At 49.2% G+C, this 11425-nt stretch overlaps 1 protein-coding gene across 1 annotated transcript; it reads right to left on the reverse strand.

The window, feature by feature from the left end:
- Nucleotides 1-3855: 3855 nt before the first annotated feature.
- Nucleotides 3856-8873, reverse strand: npas4l (neuronal PAS domain protein 4 like). Its single transcript, XM_035606957.2, has 8 exons — nt 7878-8873; nt 7544-7689; nt 7302-7401; nt 6801-7065; nt 6600-6709; nt 6160-6289; nt 4841-6054; nt 3856-4726 (listed from the first exon to the last, which is right to left on the reverse strand). Exons 1-8 carry the CDS (start codon nt 8053-8055, stop codon nt 4698-4700), a joined length of 2172 nt encoding a protein of 723 aa, XP_035462850.1. The 5' UTR covers nt 8056-8873; the 3' UTR covers nt 3856-4697.
- Nucleotides 8874-11425: the final 2552 nt, after the last annotated feature.

Below are 11425 nucleotides of genomic sequence, written 5' to 3' on the forward strand. Positions count from 1 at the left end.
CGCCGACCTTCGGGTGGGTGCACTACCAACTAACTCCTGAGCCGCAGCCGCCCGCGTTTATCTGCTCCAATAGAAAGCGGCAATCGTTAGCACGTCCTGCTAACGAGCTTATTAATAACTGGGTCCTTAAATTGATTTACAAAGGCCACCATTTAATAAGGTATTAATGCTGATTTCTTATTCAGCTTCAGCAGCATCAATTATTTTGCCGGTTATTAATGTTTTTTTATTTCTTTATTTTCATCAATTCACGGTCATAATTGCATCTCAGCAACTTCATTTCTTTTCAATTAATTTCCAGCCTCTCTCTGAGCCCTTCCATAAGATACAGTGCCTCGTGTTTATTTGTGTTTACCCCTGGGACTCAGAGCAGGAGTGGAGAGATAAACATGTTTATGATACTTGCCCTGTACACACACACACACGCTCAGTATAGAACATTTCTGGCTGCAGAGCCACATGCGGGTAATCACTGGCAATCACTGTAATTTTCATCAATTACTTTAAACACCCTCATTTCTGCCGCGGACAACAGCAGCTCTCGCAAAAATCAAACTGTATCTCACAGAGATCCACCTATGTGCTGCCGTGTATTGGAATTCCAGCACAGAGCATTGATTTTCTGAATGCTGGGGGGGGGGGGGGGGTTGTGGAGTGTAAATACAAAATATATTGAGAGACGTTCCTCCCTAAAACCAGTTGTGTTGCTTCTGCAGAGAAAAAACAATTTAAACCCATAAAAATCCGGTTGGGATTCCTGTAAACGCACAATATTACATCCAGGCACCGATTCTAAAGTCCCCACTGGAGAGACTTAAATGAGAAAATGCTTTGCTTAGTTTTTTCTCCATTATACAAAATATAGAATATACAAGTTTATGAAATCAAATCGGGCCACGGTGAGATGCTTGTGTCTGTCCTGTGGACAGGTGCTTCGTCTTAAACTGCAAAAGAGCGAACAGTAGAAAATAAATCCAACATTCACACTTAAGTAGGCTCTGATAGGGCCGTCGCTTGTTCCCTTCTCCCTGGTCGCCTGGCGCTTTTTCTCCTGAATATCAACTGGACATGTTGATTCTGCATGGAAATCAGAGCGGTGGTTTTCGGGCATGGCAGCGAGAGGAGCAGAAGGGGTCCTGCAGGAACAGGCTGCGATCTATTTCGGGTCCTTTTGTTTAACCCAATTACAGTGCCAGTGTGCGCCGACTGAACCAAACACCAGTCAGGTGATGTGCCTCCTTTGAAAAGTGGGACAACGGCGACGTGGACATGGAAATGTGCCGCAGCCAAAACAATGTCTGGCTGTTTTCTGCTCTGAGACAAGGAGGGCGAATGAGCGGAGAAGGGAGAAGGCAGGTTCAGGATAACGTGCAAGAACAGCTCAGGTCTCCCCCGTGACTTTGGTGGCCATCATCTGTGTCACCGCTTCCGCCTGCCAAACACTCCTGGAGCAAAGTACACGGATCACATTCTGAGCTGGCACGGCTTCTCTGCATCAGCTACTTCAAAAACGAATGCATACGCCACGGTAAGCTTCCAACGGAGCCCCTGAAACCTGGCCTCAGTGGCGGCAAGAGCACGAAGCCCGCGAATAAACACAGACGCGGCAGCGCCAACCCGAGGCCCCGTTGTCTGAAATCAGTCAGACTTTCAATTTGGAGCTTATTTTCTCTGCGAGTAAATAGTTCATCATTCATGAGAAGCCACCAGTGAGGCAGGATGTGAAACTTCAGCTTGCCTGTGGGAGGCACAGCTTTGAAAAAGACTCTCATCCACGATGTCGCTGTGTTTAACTGCAGCGATGCGCTTTTCCGTCAGCATCCGCCCTCCAGCCATCCACCTGAGAGAGCACTGAAGACGGGCAGGTGACAGTTTTCCCTGTGCTTCTCTCTCGTCACTTCTGCTGTATGGCATCACTTTCAGCCCCCGAACGCCAGGTATGAATCACAGCATCATCTCAACGTGTTTCATCATTCACTTCCACTAGCTGGCAGACTCCTGCAGTGGTTCACCATTAATTCAATCTCATATCTGCTTAATTTAACATCAGGGAGACTGGGGGGGGGGGGCTGTGTAATTAAGTGATACATTTACTCAAGTTATAGAGATAAGAGAGTGTGTGTGTGTGTGTGTGTGTTTAATCTTGAAATCTTCAGTGTGTTATTCTGTTTCCATTGTTTAAAATCCTTTTCACACAAACGCAGCCACTGATCACTGCCATATACTGCGGATGATAATGTTAGAATATATATATATATATTTTCATGATTCCTGAATGATTTCTAAATGAAACAGCCATGCCTGATCTAATTATAATCATGTAACCACAGCGACAGAACAACCCCTCTCGGCTGCTGTGCTGTGAGATCCGTAGAGACGTGGGATCTCACTGTGTGAAAAGTTCCGATTGGCGATTCGTCTCCTTGGTGTGTGGACTAAGTCGTCGATGCCACGGACGCGGTGTCACCCTGCCTCTGGGAAATCGTCATTGTTCCGGGTAACGCCGAGTGACAGAGCAGATGCGGGGACTTGGTGAGAACTTCATATTTGCCATTGTACCCTTCAACAGGCTTCACTCTTAATTAGGTCTCAGTGGATAACACTAGGCATCTGGACTGTTTGCTTGCGGAGACACACACACACACGCACACACATACACGTACACACACATACACACTTTTTCCCAAGCTTGTTGAAGAAGTATCACAGCGATGCAGATATTTGTGCCACTTGGAAGCAGTTGGAGCTATCACTCCATCTAGTGGCTGTTTCAACTTGCATGAGAACAAAAACCAAAAACATGGGGGTCTCTGCATTGCAGCCCCTGCACCAGCAGCATGACTGCGGTGCCCCGGCTGTGGAGCCTTTCTGTCCCACACTCGTGCCCCACGAAACCGGCCCGCTCAACGGGAGCTACATCTGTGTTTAACCGAGCCTATCCATCAATCGCCTCAGCAGCAGAGTCAATTCTTTTCTCTGCCTAACTGCTCCTTTATGCCTCGTGGTCCAAACGCCTAATTGATTCCTCTTGTGTACAGTTTATATGCACTCATTGGTCTGGCCTGCCACAATATGTTAAAATCAATGGAGCACGGTGGAGTCCAGTAGTCCGGTGTAGAGTAGCCGTTTATCCCAGCCACCATCTCGTCAGACGTAGAAAAAGAAAAGAAAAGAAGAAAAAATTACAGCAGACCCATAAAGAACGGCTCCTACAAAAAGGCGTGTTCTAAAAGCCGCACTAATCAATATTTCTGCATTAACTGGAGTTATTCAGAGTAATGTGAAAAGGTGCCGTTAGCAGTCGCGAACCTTTCAAGAATCATTGCACCGTTCTTCAGTCGCAGACTCTCGCAGTCCATCGTTTTAGGTTTTATGGCCTGCAACTGTTTTGGTTCATTCCCACCGCTCTCACCAGTTTTCAGCCCCAGCAGGCAGCTGCTTCCAGTAAAAGAAAAACTAAAAGAAAACCCTCCTGCCGGGCACCATGTAGCAGACAGAGTCATCGAGCCAGATATTTGTCTCAGGGATTAGTGGAGACCAAAAGAGAAATCAAAGAAGTGTAAATATTAGACTTGAATTCAGTCGGCTTGTTGTATTTGTTCTTCATTTAATTCAGATTTTCGTTTAGTTTTTCTAGAAAATATTGCCCGGCCGGGACATTGAACCAAATTATCCTCACTGCTTGATTTCAATCAGAGAGGTAAATCTATGAGTTTGACACTACTGGAATAAAAGGTTGGACTTGGTACTCGACTTTGATTAAAAAATTGAAAGAGGAAAGTCACGTACACTGTACATCTGTGACGAGATGTTGTGGTAGAATATACCCCAACAAATACATAACAAGAGCCAAGGTGTTTTTCATGAGATTTATTTCAATTTCAAACATTTGGAGAAATACCACGATAACACTGAACATTTGAACATGTACAGCTCCAGTACCATATTTATCTGGAATGAGTGAAGTTTCACATTAAGTCTGTCCATATGAATACAACGAATTCATAAAATTCTGACATGGAATGTATTTAGATGTACCACTGAGGTAGGTGTTGAATTCACAATCATCATTATCTCACTGCTCATTGACTGAGTCTGGTTTCTTTACTGGTAAACACTGAAAAAGACATTTGAAAAATAAGGAATGTAAATATTATTTTTTTGGCAAACTTGGCAAACTGATAAGTGTCTGGCGTATGTGTTTTAAGGCACCTACAACAAGTATTTAAAATTGCAATAATAAGGCGTGATGTGTGTGTCATAGCTCCTCCAGCTTTCAATTCTCTGTAATGTTCCCTTTAAACATCTTCTCATTTGTACAGTTCTTGAGGCAATGACATGATAAAGTGCTCGATAGTGAACTGTGGTCACTTCGTATTCAAAGAAAAACATACCCCAACATCAGTCGACAGTCAGTCTAAAAAAGTACCGTTTTCATAAAACATGAGACACCAGCGAAAAAACATCAGTTGACAGCAGTCTGCAGGAGTGAAGACAAAGCTGTATCCTCGAAGAGTACAGCATCTACTTGAGATTCTTTGCTACATTCAGAGAGAAGTCATCTGGGGGGGGAACAGTGTCTCGGCGAAGACGTCCTTTAAATGTCTTTGCTCACAGTCTTCTTTGAATCCAGCGAAAGGAAGATTGTCCTGACAATATGTCATACAGCTGGTAGTGCAGTAAGTCACAGACTTATTTCAGAACAGGTTTTCTTCAGCCAGTCCATCTGAGAAGGAGACAGAAAATGAAATGTGTGAGCTGTAAGTTCAATATCTGTACCCTTTATACTGCAAAGCAGGACATCACGAATGTCGTGAATGCACCGCTTGGTGGAAATTACCTGGCCGAAGGCCACTCTGCATGTAGTGGTTGAGTTGATGCAACCCAGTGTTTTGGTCGTGGCGTCCCAGCTGCAAAGTGAAGGGAGCCACGGCGGTGTACTGCTCCGCTGACAGCGGGGCCTCTGGGGCGCTGCACTCTGACGCCTCCTGAAAGCTGTACGACGCGACCGCGGGGCCGGACGTGCGGCTGCTCCTCCCCGTGACCACGTCCAGGTCTTTCAGGATCCTGTCGAACGCGCCGTCATCGAGGACCAGCCCACACTTGGGAGGAAGGGCGGAGGGGAGGGGAGGGTGACGGGGCCAGTCACGGGCGGAGGACAGAGCGCCTGGAGCCGCGGGCCGGGCCACATTTTGAAGCGGGTTCAGGGTGTGGTACATGTCGAAGCTTCGGGCCAGAGAGGAGATCTGCTGCGCCAGAATACTGATCTCTGCCTGCTCCCTCTCGTTGTACTCGTTAGACTCTGTGGCTGAAGGAGACTGGTCGGGGGTAAGAAGACCGGAATGCGGCGGCAACGCGTGGCGGCGCACATGATGCGCCTGGGCGAGGCCGCCCCCTTCTGGCTGCTCTAGAAGGCTGAAATCGTCGTCTTGATGCAGAGCACAGTCCACCGGGCTCTCGGGCATGTCGGACAGGCAGTCGGGAACTAATCGAGCATCAGCCGTACAAGATTGGAAATCGTACGTCGGAGATGAGGAGGAGAGTGCAGAGAGGGCACTGAGCCGAAAGGACCCCTGGTCAAAGGGGTGTTGGGCAGCTGCAGGGAGGGAGTCGGAGGGTGTTGGGTGACAGGTGAGCCCGGCCTCCGGGTAGGAGTAGTACGAGGGCGAGGCCTCGGGGGAGGAGAGCAGCTGATCCGTGTATCCGTGCACATCCATCAGGAGGTCATGGTTGAGCTCCTCCTGCTGCAGGGGGGAGCTGCAGGAGTCCGGGCTGTAGGGAGGGGTGAAGAGAGCGAGGCCGTCAGGTGAGCCCTCGCCCTGGGAGTAGACGCACGCCACGTAGCATACGTCTCGCTCCGACTCCCTCCTCACTCGGACACCTGGCTCCTCGCCCTGGCTGTCGGACGACCTTTTCCTTTTAAAACATTTCGAGTTACTGTGGGTCTGAGAGTGGGGCGACTGTTGAGATGCCAAGTGGCAGGAGTTTGCCAGAGCTGATGGCCGGAAGGCATCGCTGCCAACTCTCGTCTGCAGAAATCTGGCCTCCGTTTCACTACGAGAGCAGAACAATGTGTTGTAAGTCTTTGCTTTCAGGTTTCAAACCGCTCAATATTCATTCATTCTTTTCTACACTTCTGCAGATTACAGTTTCTCGTACCTGATGATGTAGTTAGTGCAGCTGATGCCCTGATACTCCTTGTTGGCTTGAATGTAGATCCAGGTCCACGACAGATCCTCGCGCTGGAGTCTCAGCACCATCTCTACATGGGAGCCCTCATCCGTCTCCACTGGAGCAGACAGGGAAGAGGCACGGTTACTATGATTAATGCTCACAGACAAATGACTTGCACTGACGAGAAACCAGTGCTCCAACCTAATATCAACACACACACACACACACACACACACTTTGGGCTTCATTAGACAAAGGTCACTGAAGCAAAATCTCTATGATTAAATGTGATTTCCACAGGCATCACTAACCAAAGGTTATTTTTCAAAAAATGTTTTTAGAAATGTTAATTATCTCGGTTGTGGGCTGTTCAGTATTCAGGTGAAACACATCTCGAGTATTCCTGCTGGGAACTGTACACTTACTTAAACTCCTGTGAGAATCTGCGCTTAGCGAAAGGTCGTCAGGGTGGACGAGGCCGTACCACGATCGACCGGCCATCTCCGCCGCTGAATATCCCAAATAGTGTATAACACTAAACAAAAACAAAAAACACAAATGTTGATCAGTAACAGGCACAACAATTCTGATCGCGTCTGTTTAAAGCGGGGAGACTATCACCGTACCTGTCAGACAGCTGAGTGAAGGTCATGTCGAGCCCGTGGACGCTGGTGAAGCTGTGACAGAAGTGCGAGTCGGAGCTCGTCAGGCGGTTCACCGTGGGCGTGCAGAGGGCCACGAACACGGGATCGGCGGCGGGACAGGCCGCGGCCGAGGAAGGACAGAGCTGAGGGAAGGACTGGAAGCTGCCTCGGACCAGCATGGAGCAGCAGCTGCCGTGTTGCAGCTTGAAGGCCTTGGAGGTTCGCATGCAACAGACAAAGCTTCTCTCTGAAGGAGGAAAACACGGTTGTTCAGCTTCATAAGTTAACTTCACTATGAACTACCATCTTAATTTTAAGGGGGAAAAAAAACATATCTGGACTCTTCTGCTCCCCAGTTTCTATATTACATTTGACCTGTCACCAGGTAGGACTCAGTACAGAAACAACATGAGGGGCCAGTATTATTTTTAGGAACATAGTTTTAAATTCTACACTTTGCAATTTTGAAGTCTTTAATGTTACCTGATGACGAGTTGTTTCCCATATCCAGGTTCGATTTCACACTGTCCACGTCAGAGCGCTCCACCATGTCATAAAAGGTGTCTGCTTGAAGCACATCGATCTGGTGAAAGTTACAAGGTTCACAATTAGATACAACAGGTCAAAGTCCGGCGTGCAATCACGAGGCACCGAAAGCTGCTTCAAGTCCGATGCCCTGCGACACCTCATTGGAGCTCGACGTTGTAGTAAATCAAAAGACTCACCATGGACTGACCGAGGTATTCGGCTACATTCTCGGACACGTAGACCAGCCTCCCGTCGGTGGTGGTGACCAGGATGAAGCCGTGCAGGGCTTGAAGAAAGGCCTCGTATGGCGGAGAGCAGTGCGGTCTCTCCCCGGCCGGGAGCCCTGAGAGAAGACGGAGCGAGTTAAGCCTCGGCTGCACTCTGAGCATCTCTGTGGATTGTCACATCTGTTCTCTGTGATGGATTCCCCACAGTACTGAGATCTCAGTCCCGTTCAGTTTGACGGTGACACGTGCTGAATGTAGACTGCAGTCATGAAAGAACGAGTGTAACCGAAGTTTGCAGACTCACCCCGGAAGAGGACGGACTTCCTGATGTAGGTGCAGATGGCCGCCATGGAGTGCAGGTAGGACAGACGCTCCTCGTCCTCCTGGGTGAGGGGCAACAGAGTCCGCATATTCCTGATCTCGTGGTTGATGTGGTCCCGTCGGGCTTTGGATGCTCCTTTGGTGGATCTGTGGGAGACCATGGTCGCTGAGGTCAGAGTTTGGAAGAAGGCTGAGGGAACTAAGACTGCGGAGCCAGAGTTGAGTCACTACTGCCACGATTTCATTCCCCCAAAAAAATGCTTTCAGTCTTTCTCCTCCATGGGGGCAATTGTGGAAAAGAAAAATGAATTGGCCTGAACAGCCTCCCTTTCACAATTCAGCCAGGTGTCTCTTCCCCGAGAGCTGGAGGCAGACTTTGAATATGCAGGGTTCCTATGGAAACTGCTGATATGAGAGGCTGTGCGTGCAGCAGAAAATAAGGGCTCTCGGTAGACTTCGTCTGCGGGGTCCACTATCTGTCTGGGCCCATCCACAGAGAGCCTGGGGGTTTTTATAGCTGCCAGGGCTTCAGCGTGGGCGGTGACAACGAAGGGGAGGCTGGGCTTCTGCTGCTGCCCTTCCTGGCCTTATGCAGTGGGTGTCCTCAGAGTGGGGTCTCCCACGTCACAGGGACACAGAGTGTGAGGAATCGTACCAGTTGAATCCCAGCATGTAATTTAACATCAAAACTATACAAGTAAAAAAAAATTGAAGGATCCTCATAAGTACCAGACTAATAGTTTGAAGAATATCTCATTCATTTTATTCCCCACAATATAAATATTATTATTCCACGTCCATCGAAGAGATGGTTCTGCAGGGTGTTTCTGCGCCGAGTCAACAGGACGGAAGCTAAGTGAAGCCTCGTGAAGGGTTGGGTTAGTGTCTGCAGACTGGAGAGAAGCGCACGACGTGCGCAGCCTGCGGCGCGTCGCGTAAATGAATGTTGCCTGCACGGTCGTGTCCTGACTCGGCCACTAGAGGTCGCGTGGCAGAGCGCGGACGAGGAGCAGCACTCACCTGATCTTCCTGCAGAGTGAGCGGCGGTCGGGCTCGGGCTCGGCCAGGGGATGGGGCAGGGGATGGGGCAGGTGATGGGGGAGGTGATGGAGCAGGGGATGGGGGAGGTGATGGAGCAGGGGATGGGGCAGGTGATGGAGCAGGGGATGGGGCAGGTGATGGGGGAGGTGATGGGCTAGGGGATGGGGCAGGGGATGGGGCAGGGGATGGGGGAGGTGATGGGGGAGGCGATGGGGGAGGTGATGGGCTAGGGGATGGGGCAGGGGATGGGGGAGGTGATGGGGGAGGTGATGGGCTAGGGGATGGGGCAGGTGATGGGGGAGGTGATGGGGGAGGTGATGGGCTAGGGGATGGGGCAGGGGATGGGGCAGGGGATGGGGGAGGTGATGGGGCAGGGGATGGGGCAGGGGATGGGGGAGGTGATGGGGCAGGGGATGGGGCAGGTGATGGGGCAGGGGATGGGGCAGGGGATGGGGGAGGTGATGGGGCAGGTGATGGGGGAGGTGATGGGGGAGGTGATGGGCTAGGGGATGGGGCAGGGGATGGGGGAGGTGATGGGGGAGGTGATGGGCTAGGGGATGGGGCAGGGGATGGGGGAGGTGATGGGGCAGGGGATGGGGCAGGGGATGGGGGAGGTGATGGGGCAGGGGATGGGGCAGGTGATGGGGCAGGGCATGGGGCAGGGGATGGGGGAGGTGATGGGGCAGGTGATGGGGCACGGGATGGGGGAGGGGATGTTGGAGGCTGCACGGAGCCCCGACGCGACATCTGCACCAGTTGCACCATGTAGTCATCGTGACGCAGAAGAAGCCGCCTTTAAGGTAAAACACACGAAGACTGCGTGGCGTGAGTGATAGGTATAACAAAACTGACAATAAATTAAAACATCCCATAGTTCTTCTTGTCCCTTTTTAAAAGCACCCACATTGCGTGAAGACGAGAATTCATTAAGTTCGATCTAGAGTACAGTCGTCATCTTCCTACCTCTTCAGCCTCCAGTGTGGATGATGATGATGATGATGATGAGTGTCAAACCCTTGTGAGCGTCCCTCCTTTTATAGCCCAAGATCCGACACCTCTCATCCAACTCAGCTGGTGGGCAAGAAACCAAAGGAAAAAAAAGGAAAAAGAAGAAAAAACGCGCAGACTGGGATAAAGTTACACGTTGTGGCGCGATGACAAATGATGGAGCTGGGTTATATTTAGTGAGCTGCTGCCGACCCCCCCCCCCCACCAAAAAACAACCACCCGATGGATGACTTCAGTGCCTATGAGTGGAAAAGAGATGAGAGACGTCATGATGGAGAGGACGTTTTGTGCAGATGGGAAAATAATCTGTTTGTTTGGGAAATCGTCAAATTCTCCTTCACATTCATGCGACCTGCTTATTAAAGTTCTTGTGTGATTATTGTGTCCGCTGGGGGACTACATAAACTTGATCTGTCACTCAACAGCAACATTTGACAACAGTCCTTCCTATTTTTTTTCAAATTTCTCAAAGGCGAAAAGAGACCCAGAACCAAACCCCTGAAGTACTCAGATTCTTTACTTAAGCAAATGGCCACAGCCAGTACTGTGTGGTCGAATTAACTCCAATGCAAGTCAATGTTCAGCATTTCAAATCCTAAGTAAAAGCACAGAGGAATTTCAGATACTCTTTTCAAAGACACCAGGATGGGTTTCATATAAAGACTGTTTTTTTCTTGTAAATGCAGTGGAGTAGAAGTACATAAAGTATATAACTTATAAGTATATAAAAACTGAAAGACTCAGGTGCAGGTACTTCGTAACAGTATATCAGTACAGTATATCGTAACTTGACCTGCTGCTGCTGCACACAAAATAATAATGACAATTTCTACTACTAATGCTACATGGCCCATATGCAAACACATTCACATTACTGTTGTCAGTTCTCCTGTGAACTATACGTCCACGATAACAGAAATCACAATAAACCTAATTGTGATGATGTGGGAGATATAGTGCTGCATGAACACGTCTGCAAACACTAACTGAACCGTCTGGGAGACCCCCGAAGAGAGGTACCGCCTCACGCATTGTGGTCCTTTCAAAATTGTGTGTTCTAAGTAAAGATGGGGGAGTCATGAAGTATTGAGGTGATGAAACATGTGTTACATATACTGTTTTGAGTTATCAAACAGCACCTGGGATCTACAGGTCCGCAAACAGAAAATATGGTTCATTACACTGGAACCAAACTCATCAGATCATTCGTGAACATTTATCAAGCTTGTGTTTGAGCCGGTCATTCTCTCATCGTTACTGTATGATTGACGCCACACGACGGGGACATGGGAGGCGAAATCCTCACGGTTTAACTTCCCGTATCGTGGTAGATTCAAGTCTCGGCAGACAAAACATCCCGAGGCATCACTGGTTAACTTCTGAGCAGACTTGTGAGCCGGTCGGCTGTGGAAGTTCGGCCCAGAGAGGCTTTAACTACGTGTGTATTAGTCACTCAATTAAACCCCTGCTGGAAGGGAATCA

The sequence above is a fragment of the Scophthalmus maximus genome, chromosome 10, assembly GCF_022379125.1.
Source record: "Scophthalmus maximus strain ysfricsl-2021 chromosome 10, ASM2237912v1, whole genome shotgun sequence".
NCBI classification, from domain to species: Eukaryota; Metazoa; Chordata; class Actinopteri; order Pleuronectiformes; family Scophthalmidae; genus Scophthalmus; species Scophthalmus maximus.

Excerpts from the sequence above, each read along its gene's own strand:
- npas4l (XM_035606957.2), bottom strand. The coding sequence starts at position 8,055 with ATGGTCTCCCACAGATCCACCAAAGGAGCATCCAAAGCCCGACGGGAC. Across the intron at positions 7,690-7,877 it reads GAAGTCCGTCCTCTTCCGGG|GGCTCCCGGCCGGGGAGAGA; the intron begins GTGAGTCTGCAA and ends GTCTTCTCTCAG. Across the intron at positions 6,055-6,159 it reads TGCACTAACTACATCATCAG|TGAAACGGAGGCCAGATTTC; the intron begins GTACGAGAAACT and ends CTGCTCTCGTAG.